Source organism: Bactrocera dorsalis, chromosome 1 (genome assembly GCF_023373825.1).
Source record: "Bactrocera dorsalis isolate Fly_Bdor chromosome 1, ASM2337382v1, whole genome shotgun sequence".
Classification (NCBI taxonomy): domain Eukaryota; kingdom Metazoa; phylum Arthropoda; class Insecta; order Diptera; family Tephritidae; genus Bactrocera; species Bactrocera dorsalis.
In genome coordinates this window covers 31,422,526-31,446,200 of record NC_064303.1, presented here as the reverse complement: position 1 = coordinate 31,446,200, position 23,675 = coordinate 31,422,526, and the positions used below count along the sequence as shown (strand labels likewise).

Below are 23,675 nucleotides of genomic sequence, written 5' to 3'. Positions count from 1 at the left end.
TAATCAAACGCTTTATTTGTTCCCTCACAAAAACAAAAATTGAAAATTGCAATGGATTGATTTTATTTGCAAACCACAACTAATATGTGCTTTCTGCCAATGATATTCTTCTATTTGTCGCATAACAAACACACCTGAAAATTTTTTTGAGAACCTTTTCATTTTTCATTTTCGATGTTTAATGTGTGTTGTAAGAATATTTGTATTGTGTTATGTGTAAAATGTTTTTGTAAAATATAATTTTTATTTTTAATTTTTAATTTTTACTTTAGTTAAGTTTTATACATATAAATTTCTATACGTATATTTATATTTTTTTTTTTTAGAAACTAGTAATTGGCCACGTATGATTAGAAAAAATAGTTATTAAGAGTATTTGATACAGCTGTGAAACGGAAAGGGCGTGCGAAAACTTGCTTTAAATAATATTCAAATGATATACATTTCATTTTTAATGAGATTATATGTATAAAGCGTAATACTAGTGACAGACGTATAACCTCAGTGAAATCAAATCAACTTTTTAATAATTTATATTTATTTAACTACTGTCATTACCCTATGTATTTATAATCATAAGCATCACAGTGTATATATACAATGAGTCTATTATATATTTACGTATTTTTACTATTTGACACACCGAGGAACCATAGTTTTTATGCTTTAATCCTAATCAAATTTACGAATATTAAAAGCTTGAACAGCTTCTAAAAGAGGATGTAAAAAACTGATCTGAGAGCCATACAATTAGGAATGACCAGAAACAATTCCAATATATATTGCTCAAGCAGCTCACGACACGACTAATCTTAGACCAAGTATCCTCTGGGTAACCAAAAACCAATACGTTTGAAGGCGAGTTAAAGTTAGAAAGCGAAATATCCCACCCGGTGCTGTTCAATGAGTTTGGGACCCGACACGTAGAAAAACACAAAGGAAAAAAAAACAGCCTCGAATGAGTGTGTGAATGTGTCTCCGCCAATAAATAAGAAGAATAAGCTTCAAATAATTACCTCGTTAGCCTTTTAAAAGCAGTACAAAAGCTTCAAATCAAAATTGGTTAGAAAGGCGCTAACAATTCATAAGTACTTCCTTGAACCTCATAATATCGAAAAATATGGCTATCACCAGCAAACGATGAGGAATGATCCCCTCACTAAAAGTTAAGCTTAATTTTTGAAGAAATATGGACCAGCTATTACTTTGCACACAAAGCGCACCAGACAATGACTTTTTGAGCACGTAACGGCTTCTCAATAATGGCTTTTGAGTTATCAAGCAACAATCTTGTTTAATAACGCCCATTCAACGAAAAGTGATGCATAAAATTTTCTAGTGAAAACCGGAATAGGTACCCATCTTATTTTGGGCCCATTTACCGAACGTGTGATGCTCTTGATGGTCGAATGGCTTCAGTTCTTGCAGGAGTTGTATTTTATAAGCCCGCAAACAAAGTTCCTTTTGCAAATTCTTCCATGAAGTGGATGAGCATAGCTCCAACTAAGGCGCGCATTAATGGGCTCATTCGGGTTTTCTTCGATGTACACATCCTCTAACGTAAATGTGGTGCGAAGCCGATCCATATTTAGTGGAATTACCGACTCTACTAAGCGATTATATTGAGCGAATATAGCACGCAGCGCGCGATTCGTTACGAGAAAAACCAACTTCGAAAAAAGTATTGCTTTAATATAATGTAATTTATTTAGTATACAAGGTGCGTTCCTGTTTACAGGACTTTTTGAATCTAGCGCCCCCTGAAGCTGCTATCTTTATCGATTGTCCAGTGAAAATTTCATGGCATTTCATTAATTGGAAGTGGAGTTATTGCGCTTTAAGTGTCAGCATGTTTGTGTTTTCGGTGCGAAAATGAGCTTCGAACAAAGAGCCAACATTAAATTTTGTTTTAAAATTGGCAAAACTTTTACCGAAACGTTTCAATTGATGAAACAAGTTTATGACGATGATTGCCTATCCCGTAGCAGAGTGCACGAGTGGTTTCAACGTTTTCAAAGTGGTCGTGGAGACATACATAAATGAGGATCAACATGTGGGCCAATCAAAATCCGTGATCACCGGAAATTCTATCGAAACTGTGCGTGTATTCATCAAAAATTGGCCGAAATCCTTCATTGAAATTCATGGAAATGAAATTGAACATCTCCAAAACATCGATTTATCGCATTTTGGCTCAACATTTGGGCTTACGAAAGGTGTGTGCACGGTTTGTTCCGCACAAATTGACTGACGACCAAAAATTGCACAGAATCCAACATTCGAAGGATGATTATTTGGCCAAAAATCACATTTTAACCATTAATCCGTCCCCGAATTCACTTGATATGGCACCGTGCGACTTCTGCCATTCGGAAAAATGCATTTGCCCATGAAAGGAAGAGTTATGCAGACGTTGAGGCCATTCATAAGGCTTGAAGCGGCATACTGGTTGCCATACCGGCCAACGATCTAAAACACTCGTTCGACATGCTTTTGAACCGTGCAGTCAGCTGTATTGAAGCAAAAGGAGACTATTTGAATAAAATAAATTGATTCTGCCGAAAAAACCATTAATTAACCATTTTTAAGTCCTGTTTACTTTGGAGCTCACCTTTTATTACGGAAATGGAAAAGGGCCCCTTGAGCTTTTGAATTCTCAAATTTTGCACGAGTTTAACATTTTATTCGCTCGATTGTTAATATTCAAGTAAACTTTTAATTATTCTCAGAAACCAAGGGTTTCTTGGCATGGAATTGGCAATAAATAATAGTAAGATTGTCTATACGAAGATCTGGGCAGGAGCTAGGCAAGGTCAAAACGTAATGAAACAACTTAACAGGATGTAAAACTGCAAAAGTCAAATGAAGATCGATATTACACCAAGTTCCTCCTGGCACTCGATGATAACTTTCGCCCCATATACCAAACTCTGCTAGCATTTTCCTCGCGCTAGTACTAGACATGGAGAATGTCTGTGGAGTTTTACGCAATAATGATAGGAGGATACACAGATAGACTGTCCTTGTTGCCGCCAGAGATAAATTCCAATATAGTCAATAAATGTAGAAAGTTTTAAGTCCCACTAGCCAGTCAAGTTCATTTATCCATAATTTGGGTTTCCGGATCATTTTCGGCAACCGAAGAAGCGAACAAGTTGGCCAAACCAATCTGTTAAGAAAGTTAAAGAAGGAGCTCAAAACATAATTTAAACAAATAGCTTAGAACAGATGGAAATATATGACCAAGCGCTTGGTAGCGAATCAGGTATGGCAAACATATGGAAGAACAAGAACTAAGGTCTTATTAAAAATGTCCAGGAAGAGTAAATATAAACTAGGACACTGTTATACACTTCCTCTCTGAATCTCCAGATCTTTCACAAACTCGATTTAGAACTCTAGGAATCCATCAAGTAGCAAAGCTTAAATGTTTATCTACAAAAAGCTTAACCGAAAAAAGAAGAAATTAGACATACTTACATTTTTAGAATCATACAAAATTCAACCCTTTTGAGTTCGTTTTATAAGGGTCACTTTTTATGTAAAAAGGTTCCACGAAGCCTCTAATTATTCTATAAGCTTCTACGAGTCTAGCTCAGTGCACTCTTTGTCAGTACTATCAAGACGAAAGCGGGTTTTCTCAAAAAGAGCTTGGTGCTTCCACCAGTATATTTAAATATCTGTTTGCTTCACAAAATAGGCTCAGTATATTATTTTCTCTCCTGCTCCTGAATTTAAGCAAGCTTTCAAAATTGTTAAATTTAAAGGTACAAAATATTTTTACCGCCAAGAACAGCAAATTTGAACAAACATTTCAGGAAGAATATTAAGAAAGCAAAAATCTTAATAAAGTAAAAGTAGCATTTTCGTTTCACAGCTGTATTCTTATATAAGAAACTAACTAAAATAAATTACGCTCTAATATAAGTATATGTATACATATGTATGTAAATATATTTATAAAATTTTTTATGTTATAAAAATTAAAAAAGTATATACATATATACTATATAAATTTCCTTTTACACTTTTTTCTCTTCTATTCGCTTTTTTCTTATATAATCTCTCTGTCTCTTTCTCTCTCTCTTTCGTTCGCCGCCTTTACTTATTTATGGTCCTTAAAACCAATAAAACCGCAACAAAAAATTTTCTCTCAACAACACAAACATGTTTGCTCTTTTTTCTCTCTCTCTCTCATCTCTTTTTTGAAACAACCAAATTTATATCGCTAACTCTCGCTACAATAACAACAACAACAACGAACAATCCAATTCAAAACAACTATCTGCTATAACAACTGTCAATCCAATCCGACAACAATAACACCAAACAACAAACACAACAACTGTCTCTACTACTGCTATCAAACCAAAAACGATACAACAACAAATCGTTCATCACTTAAACAGGGCAATGCGGCGAACTCATCGGAGACTTCAATGGCCACACAACCAGGCGGCTCGGTCACATCGCGTGCCGCATCGGAGACACGCTCTGGACCGCCGGGATCGAGCAGCGGCGCTGGCGCAACAGGTAATAGCAGTGGAACTGCTGGTAGTACACACACCGGTGCAAAATTCCGTCATGGCCTATTGCAGCTTATGATACACACAATAGATCCGCTACATGATGGTGAGTTCATAACGTTTCCATTAGTGTTTTGCACTTCCTAACATCCTCCCGTCCAACCACAACCACCACCACCACCACCACCGCCAACAAATACATGCGCACCCGCACACATACACGCACACAAAACTGCGAACAACCGCAAATCCATACCGCTAATACATATTCCAAAAAATCTAACTAAAATACCCAAATCCAAAATCCACAACAAACCAAAGAAATACCCCCGCTTTCCCCAACCCGATAACATATAACAATAGCCTTTAATAATGAATAAGTTTGAAGCATATAATTAAATAAAATTAAAAAAAAAATGTCGTAAAATAAAAATTCAAAAAAATTATTGAAAATCTAGAAGCTTCAAAGCGCTTAATTTGAGTATAGTGAAAAAAGAGCAAGAAAATTTGCAAAATTCCGTTTTACGTTCTTTTGCTGTATTTAATATAAACTAAATTTTTCCAAAAATTAATTAAAAAAAAAAATCAAAAAAAAAAATTTCATCCAAATTACCGTTAACGCTTAGTTACAATTATCACATATAGTAAATAAATAAAACAAAAGAAATTATTGTTGTTTTTGAGTTAAAAAATCGTGAATCTTAAATTGCGTTTATTGTTGTTAGTGTTGCTTCAGTTTCAAAATTTTACTTGGCTGTTATTCATGATGCCTGATTGCTCATAAATACTATGCAGAATTTCAAATTTTTTCTACAAAGTATGAAAACATTTTTTCTTAGAAGCTTGTTTAAAACTCATAATTTGCCAAGTTTTTTTTTGTTGTACGAAATTGGATTTTTAAGAAAATATTTATACATTGAAACTTATGTTCAATAGCGAAATACAAATTGGTCTTGCTTCGGCGAGTGTGCATAATATTTTCAGTTGCTAAGATATATACAGGGTGATAGTTAGTAAGAGAACGGTTTTAGTTTAGTTCAAAAAGCACCGAGCTAAATATTAATGAAAAGCCTTAATTCTAAACAAAAATTTCAAATTTAAATTATTTCGATATTTTTTGGCTTAATTATAATTACAAAATATCGATATCAAAATCGGTATTATTGACAGTTTATCGATAAACGTAATTTCTAATACAAATTTTAAAAGCTCATCTTTTTAGCCAATATTCAATATACTATATATGTATATAGATAATTTAAAATCTAGTTTATTTCGAAAATTTGAATAAATATTAATTTATCGAAAAATAAATTATGATTACGAAACATCGATATTATCACAATCGATATAGTTTATCGGTATACGTAATTTCCAAAAATAATTTTTTTTATAAAAACTCTTCTTTTTAGCCAATATTTAATAGATATATCGAACATTTTCATTTAAAAAATATCGACGCTGTTCAAACATGTCGATATAGGAAGTATTTTTCGATATTTTCATATTGACAGACCGTATTTTTGGCACGAGTTAAGAAAATCTTCCTTTCTAACCAATTTTTAACCAGAATCCCGATATTTTGCTTTCGATAACTATCGATACCCTTCAAGCATATATAATTTATCGATACTCTTAAAACGATATTTAAAATTTTTTCGTAATTTGCGATATATATTTAAGATATTCTGGTTTATGCCAATATACAGTCGATAAAACGTGATTTTTCCTCTGGTAACAAACGACGCGTTTCAAGCATTTCGATATATTAAGTATTGATATGTTTTTCCTTAACTTCTGATTTTGGCTTCGAAGGATTTTTGTAGACATAAGACCTTACAGTGTTTATATAGCACAATAAAGGTGTTTTAGTAAATTAAGAAATAACCTTTCGGCCGTACAGGTGTCACGTCATCGAACATCGATTTTGCTATACCTTACAGATCTATCGAATTCGCTATTCTAATTTCGACATCTTTTCAAAACATTTTGAAGGATCGGGATGACAGACATATATTTCTTTAGAACCTGTTAACTGTTCTCAACCTGAAACAGTGCCGGCTCAGAAACTGTCTACTTTTAACGGCTATAAATGAGTAGACTATTTCAGGTTCAAACTGAGTAAGAAAAAAATAAACAAATCGAGAATAAAATTCTGTAGACAATTTAGAATAGGTTAACATTTCGATCCTGGCAGAGCCTAAACCTCTTATATAACAGATCTTAAGTAAATCGACAAAGCGCTTTGAGCCTATGACAAATTTGTTGAGGCGGCTAATGTCAGTTTCGGTTCATCCTACTCCATCCTACTTTGAAAACCAGCATTCGAAAAGATTTTTAGCATTACCTCATGAATGCCTATTCGACAGTGTTCAGTAAGAACTCGTACGATTGCGGCAAGATGAACTTTTCTAAAGGCAAGTAGTTCAGTAGATCTCCTTCGTTTTGTTCTATACTAAAATGATCTCGCAGTCACACAGAAGCTAATCGACCGTCGTCTGCTGAACGCGCGCGTGGTCCTTTGTCCAATGCTAGAACACTAGTGCAAATGAAAATCCAACTCAGTTTCATTCCGATGTGTGCAGGCAAGGGTGGCCCCTCTTCCTATCTGTTTAGCAGTTGACAGTAGTACCGCCATGACCAAATATCTAAATGACTGATGATAAAGAAGTTTGATGCTATTTCCAGTGAGGACAGATACTCCTTTAAGTCTCAGTTACTGATCTCTCAGTTAGAGAACCAAGGATAATATTACTGCTCTGCCCACGGAATAAATGCACACCTCCCTTAGAGAAACTACAGTTCGTAGCTGTATGCCTACCGCCACCTTTATAGCAGCCACTTCTACCTAAAAAACTCTAAAATGGTCCGGTAGCCCAAAGCTAAAATTGACGAAGATCCCCTTACAGAAAACTCCCCCTACAACCTTCTCTTCTACCTTCGACTCTTCAGTGAAAAAACTCACTGGGCCTCTTCTTCAGCGACTTCTCTTCATCGACATAATCCTCGTCGAAATGTCAGCAAAGTAATAGCCGGTACGAGTGGACTCTGCGATTCAGTGCGTTTTCAAATTTTCGTTAATACGGTTGAAGAAGAGATAATAACAGCGTAGCCTATTCGGACCCCTTCATATACCCAGCTTCTCTAAGCTTTAAGCGCACTGCTCAGCAATACATCTGTCGGTAATGTCTACGGATGCTAATTTTGGTATAGTTCGCAGACATCATAGATGCCAAAGTGAGTCGCTCTTTGGACACGTCAAAGTGTCGTAGCAAGTGTTACTATTTTCGACTGGTCTTCATCAGATAAATACACCATAGAACATTATTGCCTTGACTATGGTTTCGCAGAGCTTAAACACCACCTTTGGTGATAGTCCGGACCTTTTTCCTGTAACTCCTATATAGCAATATAAGGTGACCGATCCCTTTCTTACTCTCTTCTCGATATTTGGCCACCAAGAAAGCTTCGTACCAAGGATACATCCTTTGTATTTCATCTTATCAACAGGTTGAAGACGTTAATCTACGAAACAGATCTTATGCATCATTGTATATAAAACCGTTTCAGTTTTAAGGTAAGGAGATGTAGGTTTTACTTGATTCTGGAGACAATTAGACCAGTAAATGAACAGTTAAAATTTTGCTGGGAATGTCGCAAAAACGACGCGTAAACATCGAAAGAAATGCATTAAATAAAATCCTTTTTAGCACAGTGATCGTATTTCACAGAAAAAAGTCAATCCTTTTTCTCCTTTCTCAGCTAAAAACAAACCTTTTTTTAAAACGCAATTTTTGACAAATTTTTTGGCTCTTTGAGACTTCAAATAAACTCACCAAGAAACATCAAACTCAAATCAAAACTCAGCTGTCCCTAACATACATACTCGCAAATAATTATTGGACTTGTAAATATGTTTCTAATAGCAACTAAGCAATAAATATAAATATTCATAATTATTTTGGTAGGCGACATTGTAAATTTTAAATAACCGTTCTCTCTCTGTAGTTTCATTGTTTTGTTCCAACCCATTTGAAATTGTCAATTCTACTTTGTTTACTATGCTTCTGATACAACTAAATTACTAAAAATATATTTCAAAATTTTAACTAAAAAATTCTAAATCTAAATTCAAAAATATTAATTTTTGAAAATTCTGTAAAACATTTTCCAAAATTAAAAAAAAAAAAATCCTTTGTAAAAATATTTGAAAACGACATCAAAGTAAAAAAAAAACACCCACACATCACCCTGTATATAAAACCAGTGAGATTGTTGTTTTGTAAAAAGAAAATTTTACGTTCCGTTACATGAGTTTCTGTAAAAAAATTTGCAATTATGTGAGTTTATTTACAAATATACATATCAATATAAATATAATCATGATTTTTTGCATTTAGTTTGGTTTTTGTTTGTGTAATTACCAACAAAAAAATACAAATAATTAAAATTTTAACAAAAAACAAATTATTAAAACTTCAAATGGCTCAGCAAGAAACCAAAAATTACAAAAACAAACAAATATTTACTCAATATGTGTAAAAAACGCTATTTTGTGTTGTTCAATGTCAGTTTGGAGTTGAATTTATTCAAATAATAAGTTAGTTAATTAATAAAAAATTGTTAAAGCGAGTTTTTTCCAAAATTTCTTAAACAACTTTTTGCTGCTTGCAATTTGTTGCTGCAACCAGTTCGTTTTTTCTCATATATATAAATACATTTTTTATAAATAACTTGCGTTCGTAAGTGAAATATTGATTTGATTAAAGAAATATTTATTATCCACAAATAAATTGGTTGGTTGTGTTATTGCATAGTGTTGCTTTTCGGAATTGGTATTGAGCTGCGAGTTATTAATATTATGTGTAATATATTCAAAGTAAATTAGTTTAGTGTGCAGTTTACTTAATAAAAATATGTACAATATTTCTATTTATTTATGCTTTTAGTGTAAGCGATAAAAAGTGTTTGTGAAAGCTTAAAATCAAGTAAACTAAATGAAAGCTATATAAAAACGATCATATACATAGGTAAAGTCTTAAAAAGGCTTTCATGTTATATAGGAAGTATATTTGCTCATTTTCGTTGTTAGTACCAAAACTTTTGGTGGAATTTTCGCAGTAAAAGTTGAATAAAAATTTTGCAGAAAAGCAGGAATGCAACTAAAAAGCTTTTGACAGTATATATGAAATATTCCCACATGTTTTTGATTTTATAGATAGTAAATGCTAAAACTTGTTTACAGAATTTTCAGATCGAAAGCTTTAAGGGGTTTTAAAAACCGTAGAAAAGCTCTTTCAAATTTGGTGACAATTTATATGAAATATTGCTACATGCCATCAATGCCAAATCTTCGTTTGTAAAATTTTGGTAGGGGAAACTATTTAAAAGCTTTGAAAACTCTATAGAAATATATGAAAGCTATGGACAAAATTTAAAAAAATATAAGAAATGAAATGGTTGTTAATATTTGACAGCAAAAGCCTAATAAATGCTTCGAAAGCTCACTATAAAAAAACAAAAATATCTCAAAAAGCTATTCCAATTATATATAGTATATACCGATACAATTCATTTAAAAATACTAAAACCTATTTGCGAAATTTTCACTGTGAAAGCTGAAAACACTTCGAAAGCTCTAATGGCAATATCAACAAGCTTTTTGAAAGCTTCGAATTATCTTGCATAACTACTTAAATTTTCTCAGATTTCATGTGATTCACAACTTCAAAGCTTTATAATCCTAACATTCAATTTTAATTTATTTGCTCCCCTATAGATTTCCAGTTAAAAAATTCTTTCAAATTTCTCTAATTCCAAATGAGCGCTTTTGTGGCGATTTTTTTTTTTTTTTGCATTTTCTACTTACTTTGGCTATCTGCTGAGTTTTTCTATCAAATCTTTCTGTCTTCTCAGACAGTAGTTCCAAATTTCTGGCAGAATATATTACAGTCAACGAAAGTGACGATATTAAAAGATTAATTTTTTCAGTCCATTAAATTGAAAGCATACCTTGCATTTGTTATAAAAAATTGTTTAGTACAAAGCTAAAGCACACTCGGTGAAAGCTTCAATAAGTTCTATTAAAAATGTTTAAAAGAAAGTAAGCTCAGCATTTGTTATGAAAAAATATTTACTACAAGGCTTTCATCCTTAAATTCATTAAGTGAAAGCTTCAATTGTTTGGTTTAAATATCAAGCTTCACACTTATCTTACAGTCTTTTAAACTGATAATAAACCCTGAATCCAGTAAAAGAATGTATTTTGGACAAAGCTTTCGACCTTAAGCTCAGCTAGTGAAAGTTTAAATTAGCTCTATTTAAAAAGATTTAAAAGAAAGAAAGTCTAGCTTTTGATAAAAAAAAAATCTATTTTGTACAAGCTTTCGACCTAAAGATCATCTAGTCAAAGTTTCCATTCTTTCATTTAAACTTCAAGTTTATATTATTTTTCAGTTTATTAAATTTAAGTATCAAAATTTATTTAGATCAAAGCTTTCACACTAAAGCTTATTCAGTAAAAGCTTCAATTAGTTATATTAAATAATGTTAAGATAAAGTGAACCCGTAATTCAGTATGACACTTTATTTAGTACAAAGCTTTTATCCAAAATTTCATCAAGTGAAAGCTTCAATAGTATAATTTAAACAAGTTATCGACATCTTCGACATCTTTAGACAGATACATATAGGCTTTGCAGATAGTATTTAACATACGAAAGAAACTTTGTGCTCGTAGAAATATTTCATAAAAAGCTTTCCTATACAAACCCCTCGGAATAAGGTTTCAGTAGAAAAATAAAAATTTAACACAATCCGAAAGCTTACTGATAGCATTCAGCTAGCTACAATGCAAAAACTATTAGATGAAATTTTTTAAAATTTTTTGTATTCGAAAACTTTCACAAATGCTTTCGCAAAAATAACTTTTACAATAAACTTATTATATATGTATTTTATAAATAATTTTTATTTCACTTTATACCATGAAAGCTTTTCGTACATATTTGATGAAGTTTTTAGTTCCAATTTACTATTTTTAAACAACAAAACTTATGCTACGTATATACTTAAGAAGCTTTTACACTTAATTCTAAATAATTCTACTCTTGAACTGTGCAGTTCTTAATTTAGTGAGTATTACTTTTTGAGAAGACAACTTTTCCACTCGCTTGGCATATCTGCATTTGAGCGAGCGTTAAAGTTTCATAATATTTTGTCGCACATATTCTCTTTTTACTATAGAGCGGGTCACTAAAAAGCTCCGCATTTTATAGTTTATAGTACCAAAGCTGACACAAGTGCTTCGCTATGTCATAAATACGGTAGAGCGGAAGTTCAACTGGAATAAAAAATAAACATAAACTTGATAAGTGTTGACGTTGCGTTAAAGTTCCAAAACAACTACTCAAAGTTAGTTGTCAAGTGGTGGAACACAAAGTGTGCTGCAAAATAACCGTAAACAAGAAAAATAATTTCTAAGTAAATTCTAAGTGATGATAAAAAATATATTTGTAATGATGGACTTTCTTAAAAAAATATATTGAAAAAGAAGATCAACTTTTCATTTAAAGAGTTTATAGTTTATTCACATAGTCGCCTCAAAACGGACAACTAGCATTCCTTGTACCGTTTGGCCCTATGGCATATATTCATGAACCACACCACGGCAATCATATAGAGATATTAAGTGATGGATTTTCATCGAACTGAAGTATTTTCGACTGACCACGACAAAAACTTTTTCAAGCATCTCCTTTTCAATCTCTACTCTAGATCGTTTTTCCGAAAGATTCACGTATTTGGTGCGGCTATAGCATTGATTAACCAAAATGCTTGTGGGAAGTTTTCAATGATTTTCACAAACAAAAAATTTCAAGGAAATTCATTTTTCAATATTTTTGTTTTGGTTAAAATCTTCATATAAACTTTTAACCGGGTAAAAAAAGAACAGCCAAAAACACTCGAATAGACAGACTAAAATCAAACTCCACACTGCAATTTAAATGGATTTTTCCGAATTACGAAGAGGTGGTGTGTGTTTATCCTCTTGTTATGGTTTTTTTCCATGCTTTCGTCTGGCCATATTCTACAAAGAAGGTGACGGCTGATCCTTATCAGTTTTTCGCCGCCGTATTTGAATAGCTCGGCCGGCAATACATCGTCCCCGCCACTTTATTGTTCTTCAGATGGGTGATTACTATTCGAACTTCTTCATGGTCGGCCAATAGAACGTCCGCCAATCGTCATCGATTTCGGAATCGGGTTCACTATCTTCTAATGTTATGCTTTCACTGTCCTTCAGCAGCGGGAGAAGTGTTCCCTCCATAATTACAGTATGCTCTTTTGGGCAGCAGTCACTAGATAACCTCGAAGGGTTCTGCAATAGTTTGTTCATGTCTTGAAACCTGTCGTTAGTCGCCACATCTTTTCGTAGAATTTTCGAGCATTACCCCTGTCGGCCAGCTTGTCAAGCTCTTTGTACTCACGCATTTCACTCTCTCTCTTTATACCCCGAACAGGCTATATTAAGTTTGTCACGAAGTTTATAACACCCAGAAGGAAGCGTCGGAGACCCTATAAAGTATATATATAAATTATCAATATGTTGAGCTGAGTCGATTTAACCATGTCCGTCTGTCTGTCTGTATATATACGAACTAGTCCCTCAGTTTTTAAGATATCGCTTTGAAATTTTGCTAACGTCACAGGTTATTTTCTAAGATAATAATGTAATCTCCGAAAAAAATTTTCAGATCGGATTACTATAGCATATAGTTACCACACAAACTGAACACATAGTTACTGAAAGAAATGCACCTATGAAGGGTATATTAGCTTCGGTGCAGCCAAAGTTAAGGTTTTTTTCTTTTTTTTGTCTGCAAATGCGTCTTGCTTTCCTCTTTAACTCTCTCTATCCTATCCCGCACTTATTGTGGTGATAGTTACGTTGCGAAGTAAACAGTCTGATCGAAATTTCTTATTTCGAAATATAATTTTTCGCTCTTAGACGATTTCAACGAGGGATGGGTGTTATATTCTATAAAGTTAATTAATATTATTAAGTATGAAATTTAGGATAAATATTTATCATTAGTCCTTTCTATGTATTTCTTCTATTGTAGGAAATATTTAATATTTAACTAAAGCTTCTTTCGAAAATGCAATTGAAACTTACTTGGCTCTCCTGGCAAACTTGGTTCATTTCAGCAAACTCTTGGCAAACCAAGAGATGCACAAATAAACCTAACATGTACCTATATATCGTAGCAAATCTATGCGGTTACCCCAATCAGGACAAGCAGTAATTTATGATAATTAACTCACTAATTCTACCCAAAAACAAAAAATAAATAAATCAGTAAACAAGTTTTGCCTCCGCCTTCTAATTGGTGTAAGTAGCTTTTCCAGATGAAAAGTCAAAGGTTGCATAAACAAGGTTAAAGGTCAGCCATTCAGTATGAGATCGAATATTTTTGCATAGCTAAAAGAGGTAAAGTGAGTTGATGTCCGCTGGTAGCGGCAAAAGAGAAAGAGAATATTAAGTAAAAACGGAATGTTAAGTGTATTGCGAATTCTAAAAGAAAACTGGACTGCAAATTTTCGAAAGCTCAAACCAATGAAGCAGCATTTTTGTTAAATAAACAATAAAATAAAATGATTGCAGAGAATAAAAATACATTCGCCGAAATAAATTATACACTCAAAATTATATTTTGAGCATAGTTAGCACCTAAACATATTTGTGAAATGCTCTCAGCAAAAATTTATTGAAAGCTGGACAGAAAATACAGAAAAACTCTGAAAAGTGTTTAATATTATATGTGAAAAATTGCTTAATGCTTTCAATGTAAGCCCCAAAATTTGTTTTATGGAATTTCCACAGCGAAAGCTGAATAAAAGCTTCGAAAGGAAACCTATTAAAATATATTTGAAAATAAATGTGAAATTAATTCGCATATATTCAATGCCCGCCCAATAGAATGGATATCAAAATTTAACAGCGAATTGACATGATAATTCAACAAAAACTCTCTAGAAAATATAGAAAAGCTTTTTAAAAGCTTTTCGGGTAATATATAAAAACATTAAATGACGGCTCTACTGGGGGGATATGAAAATTTGACAGTGAATCTGAATGCAAACTCTTGAAAACTCTCTAGAAAATATAGGAAAGCTTTTTAAAAGCTTTTCGGATAATGTATAAAATACGTTCAATGACGGCTCCAAGGGAGAATATGAAAATTTTACATCGAATATGAATGAAAGTCTTAAAAATATATGAAAGCTTTTGAAAGGCTTTTCGGATTATATATAACGGTCATTCAGTGACGGCTTCAAGGCAGGAATGTGAAATTTTGACAGCTTATCTGAGTGAAAAGTATTAAAACTCTCTAAAAAATATAGGAAAGCTCTTAAAAAGCTTTTAAAGTTATTTATAAAATAAACTTTGATCTTTCAGATAGGAACAACAAATCATACTAGTGAAATGGCAGAAAAAGCTAAACAAAAGCTTCGAAAGCTTTCCAGTTTAAATATAAACAAAACTTCTTATTTTTTCCGTATATCAAGTTACTCAAAACTTAAGAAAGTTTTGATATAATTTTCGATTTATAATATAACTATATAAATAGAGATGAAAAATTAAAAAAAGTGCATAACTCTACAAAGCCTCAAAAAAATTAAGTCCAAAATCTTTCTCCAAAAGATATAGGGTTACATTTTCTGCACGCTAAAATCGTTTCAAAGACTTTTATGCTAAAAATGTTCATCTCAAGGAATTGGGACAATATAAACTGGCGCTCAGAAGGGTTATATAAGTACAAAAAATAGAAAGAAGCAAATCCGAACACCTCCATATATATTTCTTCTGAAGTTTTAAACTTTGTCTTTCAAGTTTATGTATGTAAGTACAAGAATTAGTAAAACACAAATTTTGGACACTCTAAATGATATTTATTAAGTATAAGTAAGTATAAGTATTAAAATTTTCTGAGTTAATTTAATTTAATTAATTTTATTTTCATGCTAGAATATAAATTTTTTGACAAGTCTCCAAGCAAGTCAGAGCAACAAAAAGTTCGTTAAAATTTTTTGCACAACAGACCCTGGGAGGATGTTAGTTATATTTTTATTCAAATATATAAATCTCTACACAACTCTCCCAAAAAGTCAACTAGAAAACTAGAACTAGAAAAAAATTAAAAATGTTTGTACTTGCTTTGTTCAAAAATAAAAAATCTTAATTCGACATCGAGGTACTAAACGTTAAAAATTTTTATTATTTGTTTTATGATCCAGATAGTTACCAATATCAAATTAATAATTCCAAAATAAATGTCTCCGAAATTTTTTTAATTCAGCTTTCATATATTGGAAGATAAATAAACTTTTATTTTCTTAGCAATTGATGCCACCACCAACTAATAGAAGATAATCCATTGCAAGCAATAGAATAAATTCTTACAAATTGGTGTGTCTAGAATATCGTTGATACACACACTCATTGATATGGTATATACAAATATATATGCATACACCAAGTTACAAATACTATTCGCTGATAGAACGGTATAATACTATTTGCAACCAATCAATGGTAGTGACCGATTTTTTCTTGAGCTTTCGATTTCACTTATTTCCTTCTCTAATTTGCTACTCACTGAGAATGTGTGGAAAAAATTCAGTAACGCTGCCAAATTCAATCTGAACTAACCCACTTCACTTCCTTCAAACGATTGCAATTTCAATTTCAATGAAAAATTGTTCAACTATTTTACGCTCAGCAAAAAAATCAAAGATTGCAGCAAGCGCGCAATGCGGTCACAGTGTAGTACGTAGATATGTGTGAGCACAACAGAGAGCTTGCTACAAACCTTGCTGTGCGCTGCAGTTCAGCAATTTATTGGCAACAACTTTATGTTTCATTACACTACCTTGGCCAATCACCGAGCGACGAGCTAGTAGTATGGACAGACGTATTTCCATTTTCATTTGCTTCCTGCGCTTAATCCGCATACATTTACACATACAAGTGTATGCATTGGAGTATATCAATATCTTATGCCACTCACGCGCTTTCACACTTGCCTCACTCTATTGTTGGATAATTGTACGAGTGCTTTTTTTATCTGCCTTTGGCATTTAGTAAATTTGAAGGCAGTTCTATGCACTTTGGAGTATTTGTGCGTGTGTAAGCTTTAAGATATATATTTCAACAGCTAGCCTGTGTGCTGGTCATTGATTGTCGGCACTCGTGCAGCATTGCGCCTGCTTATACTTTCCTTTAGCACTCGACAACAAGTGTTCTGAGACTGTGGAGAGCAGCTGTTTCTGAAGGTTGGCTCCACACTTTTCCCGCAAATAAATTTTAAAGTACAATCAAGTGTTTGAGAAATGTATATGTACATATGTGTCTATGTCTGTGGCAGCAAGATTTAAATTGCAAATTTACATTTCATGTATGAGGTTTCTTAGCACTTTGTTGAACTTGTAGTTGTTTATTTACTTAAAGTTAGTTGCAATCTTACTAAAAATTTTAATCGTGGGAGTTGTATGTTATATCGTGCTCAAATAATTTTAAAACTTCAAATGAAAACTTTTTTTGAAAACTCTACAAAGTCTCCAAAAATGTTTCGATTATATTTTCGTTAGATGATATAGCTTGATAATAAGTGTGCTGAAAATAATTCAAAGTTTAAGAAGTTAGAACTCTCCAAAGTCTCCAAAAATATATATGTAGATATAATGAGTAACACATCTCGTAATTAATATTAATTATATAATAACCAAACCAAGCCTGCTTTAAAAAGTCTCCATTTTTTTCGCTGTGTTTTGGTTCAATAAACCTACATATGCAACTTAATACATTTAGTATGTATAAACATTTACTGTACTAAAACTGACTAAAATGACTTTTTGATTTTTCCAAAGTTTTCAAAAACTTTGTATTACCCAACGTGAATAACTATTTTTATGTTCTTTTTTTAATTCTCATAAGTCTACAAAATTAACTTCTGTAAGCGCTTAACAAACAACGGAAAAATAATATAGAGAAGCGTCTTTCATTTGCATTCGCATTTATTTTGGTTAAAATCCGTATTTAACAAAAACTATAATCTTTATTTGGGTTTAGTGTATATTTTATTAAATTATTATAAATAAATCATTCCATTGTCACATGGTATCCACACAACAAAGTTGTAATGTTATTAATTAAACTGATTTGGAAAACTTCCAAGCAGAAGTTAGTTAAACACTTTTAACTAAAATAGCAATTTCTGAACAACTCTCCAAAGAAATCAGAGCACCAAAAAATTCAAAATCAAAATTTTTTGCACAACAGACCCTGGAAGAGTATTAATTGCAATTTTTACAAAAATATAAATCTCTACACAACTCTCCAAAAAGTCAAAGCACTGAAAACAAAAATATAAGATTATGCACAACAGACCCTGAAATAGGGTTTATTGTACTTTTATTCCAAAATATAAATTTCAACACATCTCTCCAAAAAATCAAAGCACTGAAAAATATTAAATATTTACGCTCTACAGGGAATGACGTAAATTGTATTTTTGGGCCGAAGTAGAATCAAATCTTACAAAATGGCATATAGTATGTATGTATACATACATACAAAGTCTACAATGTTTTGTTTTCATTGGATTTCACCTACACTTAGATAGAAACTATTTATAATGCAATCCAAATATAACATTTTAATTAAATTTCAAAAAGTCTCCAAAGTCTCCAAAAATTAAGTTTTTATAAAATACTTTATGCATAACATTTTTAATAACTTTAATCTATGTACACTTTAATATATGACAAATTTGCAGAATTTTCCATAACATGTACTCCAATATTCCTACAAATAAACATTAAAGGCAATCAAGCCTTTAAAGCTGCTTTAACGTCTTCATTTCTTGTTACTAATCTGTTAATCGTTTTGTGTAACATAACAATTCTCCAACGCAGCCAAGCATGCACAGCAAATAGTACATTCTTGTTGAGTAAGCTAATAAGCTTAACTAAGTGTCCAGTCAAAGTATGTGAGGGTATTTGTGTAGAAGAAAGGATGTAGCATGAAATTTATCCAATGCTTTGGCGACATGTCTGTAGTTGCACGTGTCTTGTTAGGCATAACATCTTGTTAGGCGCCGTACAGCAGCGGCCATACCATGCACACACATTTAAATGTACCCATACAACCAAGTCTGCCGTACAAAGGTTGTGCCTGAACTTACGTTACGCTTGCTGAATAACTAAGAAATTCACAAGTAACTGAGCCTAAAAGCCTTATAGCAAAATGCAGTAAAAATAGTGCGAGAAAGCAGGAGAAACTTCTTAACTGGTTTTGTTGAGTGAGCATTGGGACGTGAATTCATATTTTGTTTATCCACTTGTTAGGTAACTGTGACTGGCTGACGGCTCACAGTTGCCAATTGGTAAGTGTACAATGTACAGCGCTAAGTATTACATAACTTGACGGTAGTTTGAGAAGTCAGAACTGGAGTGGCCCATTTATTGTTTACATAATAAAAAATTTAACGAGTTGGAGAAGAGTATCTCTGAAAAACCTACAATTTTAGCTTAAAAGCTCAGAATTTTTTCGTTATAAATGTGGCTGGTAGACGGAAAACATACTAGTTTAGATAAGTACATACATACAAGTACATATGTATTTTGGATAAAGGCTAACTCATAATCTTAAAGCTTTATAAAATATACAATTTTTATTCTTATATTCAAGAAAAAAAAATACTTAGCCAATTATTTCTCCGGCTAAATGAAATGAGAATTTGCCTTTTCCCTGTATGCGAATATTTTATTACAATTTTGTAGCAATATTTTGAAAATTTCTACAAATTTCAAAAATGTCAAAGTTGTTTATGACTAAAGAGTGAAAAAAGGAAGTGAGTACAATACAAATTTCCAAAACTGTAAAAAGTCTCCAAAGAGAAAACAGGGGTCTGAAATAATGATTTGAGCATTAAAATAGCTGTAGCAAACAAAATGTACAAAAGATGTAGATAACTGAAACTCTACAAACTCTCCAAGCAAAAAAAAAATAGTCTGAAATAATTCTTGGTATTTTAAAACCAGTACAGCAAACAAATTGTATATATTAAAATACAAAACCGCAACTCTACAAAGTCTCCAGAACTTTTTGTAGCGTAAGTTTAAGATTTATTTTAAATAAAACGTAAGCTAGTTAGTTTTCTTTCAATAAAGTTATATTTTTAACTCTCCAAAATGTGCAAATTAATATTTCGTAGAAAAACAAGGGGAAATATATGGAAATTTGAAAATATGAATGAAAACAGCGAATAAACACTTCATCTCACTTAAAGCTTAGTTGTTTGCACTCGACATTACGCAAAATTAATTACTTTAGATCGAAGCAGTACTGAGACTTCCTTTACACAGTTGAACTAACATAAATTTTTTGTAGCGAGCAAAAACAAGATTTTGTTCTCTTTGATTAATGAGTTTCCTCGACGTTTAATTATTTTAACTGCTCACAACCTTCAATTAACTTCACTAAAAGTAAAAATATAAACTCAGGTAGATATATAACTCGATATATTACGCTTCATCTGTCATTCTTTCAACGCACAGCTTAATTGAAATTTTGTACCTGGAAAACTAATAAACCGTAACAAAGCAGAAACTTTGTATGTGAGTGTAAATACATAAATCTTAAGTGTTGCGTCCCTACCATAAATATATTTTCTTACAAATATCCGCAACAGGAAGCAAATTTCGACACTTTGGAAGCATACGCATGAAAACCTTCCATCAACACTCACGCTACTTTGACCAGTATACGGACGTCCGAAAATGAAGTCCTTAAATCCCGCATGAAAGTTGAGTTTACGTGCCCAACGAGGCGTGTAATACCCTTTTTTGCTGGCCTCCACCAACACTTCGGCTATTAACTTTTTGCTGTCAGTAAATTTTTTACCGTTATTACACTGGAATTTTACCGCCACTGAGGTGAATGTACCCTTAAGGAGAAGCAGCAACAAACACCCCACATACAACTGACATGTGTCAGTTGCAGCAGTTTGAAGGGATACTTTGACCATAGCTTTTGCAACAATTTATGTTGCTTTAAAATAACTTTTTGTTGTGACGAGGCGGAAATCATTCTCAATTTTGCGTTTATGACGTCAAAACGTCAATGTGCACAAATTGTAGGTATGTGTTTGTGTAGAAATTGTGGTTTTGTGGCAAAAGGTTTCGTGCAAAAAGCGCAAGCAAACGTAAACACAATTCTCCCAAAGCCGCCATGAATATAGCCATATTAAAAGTCTATTTTTAGGCGCAATGAAATTGCGTAGACTACCAGTGGTTGTAGTGGCGTAATTGTGTGTTTCAGTTGGCCTATTAGACAGGTGTTTTCTTTAATGTTGCTAAAAATAAAAGTTAAGCGTCATGTGAAATTAATTTTAGCTTTAAACATTAAGCACGTGTATATAAAAATAATTGTAAAGATAAAAAGTAAATTGATGTCAGTTAAATGCGAGATTTCACACTGTTACGTGGAAAATCAGTATTGTCATTCGCTTACATTTATTTATTTATAGCGATGTTTCGTTTGCACGGCTAGCAAGTTTTTTAATCATATTATAAATAAAGGAAAAAGAGCGAGTTTTTTTTAGGAAAATTGCAAAATTTTGTCTTCTGCTCGATGTACATATATATTTGTGATTACTAAATATTATCGGAAATCAACTGCCTTAAAAAACTCTCCAAAGTGTCACTTTATATATAGATCTTCAAGCATCTTTGAATAGCAACAAAAAACAACTTAATTTGAGAACTATCCAAAGTCTCCAAACTTTTTTAATCCCAAGTTTTATAACTTAATTTGTGAACTCTCCAAAGTCTCCAAACTTTTTTAAACCCAAGTTTTACGACTTATTTTGGAACTATCCGAAGTCTCCAAACTTGTTTAAACCCAAGTTTTATAACTTAATTTGAGAACTATCCAAAGTCTCCAAACTTTTATAAACCCAAGTTTTACGACTTAATTTGAGAACTCTCCAAAGTCTCAAAATTTTTTTAAACCCAAGTTTTACGACTTAATTTGTGAACTATCCAAAGTCTCCAAACTTTTCTGAAACCTAAGTTATACAAATTGGCACAGCATTTATAAAGATTTTGTGAATATCATTTAAACAACTTTTATAAACCAGCAACAATAAGTTGTATGTAACTCTAAAAATTCTTCAAATTATTAAACAAGCGTAAGACAAAAGAAAATATATTTCTGATACTAGTATGGGAGCGGAAGGTTATCATCGAAATACAGCTCACTAAATAATATTTGTATGGTATGTTAAAGGCAAGGTTGTGATATTAGGTCTCTTCAAATTTAGTACTCCCTGAAAAAAGTGAGACTTTTCTAGCTGGAAAGGAAAACGTTCAAAGGATGACATATTAAAACTGTCACTTAACTTTAGGTATGCTGATAGAGCAAATAGTTTGTGAGAGTTTTAGAGCCATGTCAGACTATTTGTCCTCCAGTCCATCTGTATATCCGCGAATTGGTACCTCAGGTTTTGAGATTGCTATCTGGATTTTGTACACATCTTTTACTCTCCAAAAACTGCTCATTTTGCGAAAACGTCTATATCGGACCACTATAGCATTTAGTGTGAAGGTATCTACCCATTTACTTAAGGACTATGTGATCTCAGTATAATTGATAAATCACCTCCTCTTGGTGATTACTAAGACGAATATCATTCAATAAGTTTTTTTATTAGCAATCGCCCATCGACAAGGAATTCTAATTGTTCGCGGTAATTTTTGACTAAACCAAAACTTTCCACTTTCTGTTCTAGTAAATAACAAGCCGAAGTCCATCACTAAAGTTGTCAAAAAATATTTCAGTAAGACGAAATGTATGAATAGATATCTCTTGGTGTCAACTGAACCAAAAAAAATATATATATTCAGTTATTAATAGTTTCAAAACATAATTATAAGTTTTTAACATTTCCAATACAAATACTTCCAGAATACTCTAAAAAATCACCCTTTACACGCATTCCTTTCAATCAGCTTAAAACACGTCTCATTTGAGGAAATATATGTTTGATGCGCCATAATACTCCCCGCGGTAAAACCCCACGTCATTTGAAACCCAGGTTAAACGAGCTTAAAGCAACAACAACAATAACAAATATGATTGTCAGTGAAATCTCTCGCATTACAACTCGGTAGCCACAACTCAGCCAACACGACAGGAACAATAAATTTTTCAACTGTCATTTTAGAGTGCAACAGCTGACAGGAGCAGCTTGTGCGCCTGAGATGAGTTGAACAATGTCCAAAAATAAAATTAAAAACCAAAATTAACAACTACAACAACAGCAGTAATGATGTAAGTGAAATTTACAACAGTAAACGGTGTGTGGGTGGGAGAGTAAATGAATGGCTGCAAAGTCACTGGCACAAGCGAGCGAGTACATATAGATATGTGCACCTGTATAAGTATTGCTATGCATATGCATTGGTATACATATGTGTATGTAGTTGTGTGCACCCAGCAAGCATATACTGCATATCGAAAGATATATGCCTGCTGATATGTGCCTTTGGTAATTATTTATGTACGAGCAACGGGTGTTTGCATTAAAACGCTTGCGGCGATTGTAACGGAAATTCCCATATGTTACATTCATCACTCATTAGAACGTCAAGTACACCGGTGGCAAAGTAACACGTCACTCTCGGCTTTGTTGGCTGCTGGAGAGTAACGTTTTTACTTCTTTGTTTTACTTTTCATAGCTATTGTTGTTGTTGTTGTTGTTGTGAGTGACGACAACTGGTCATTGACTAGGGTACACGATGTCAGCTCTCCCAACATCCCAGTGGCAAAGTGAGGCTAGTTATATAGTGCTTATATATGTACTTTTGTATACACACACCCCCAAACTTATGGAGATTATCTCCTTTGCGGCAGGCCCTTAATGTTGTTTTGTTTCTTTTGGATACTTTTCTGGTATTTATTTTTAAAAAAATTATATCCGGGAAGATTAACTTCTTACCATGCCTGATCAGAGGTGGACCTATTGTATCGAATTTCCGTACCGATTTCCGCAAAATTCAGTGCAAGTTCAGCTAATAAAG

At 32.6% G+C, this 23,675-nt stretch overlaps 1 protein-coding gene across 12 annotated transcripts in view; it reads left to right on the top strand.

The window, feature by feature from the left end:
- LOC105223378 (sodium/potassium/calcium exchanger Nckx30C) overlaps nt 1-23,675 on the top strand; it is a 321,392-nt gene that overhangs the window by 199,685 nt on the left and 98,032 nt on the right. For 9 of the 12 annotated variants that reach the window (XM_011201095.4, XM_049452180.1, XM_049452162.1 and 6 more), the window contains exon 5: nt 4,410-4,632. In XM_011201095.4, coding sequence (XP_011199397.4) covers nt 4,410-4,632 — 223 coding nt within the window. The remainder of the gene's footprint in view (nt 1-4,409; nt 4,633-23,675) is intronic. The other 3 variants (XM_049452184.1, XM_049452174.1, XM_049452167.1) reach the window with 1 other exon arrangement.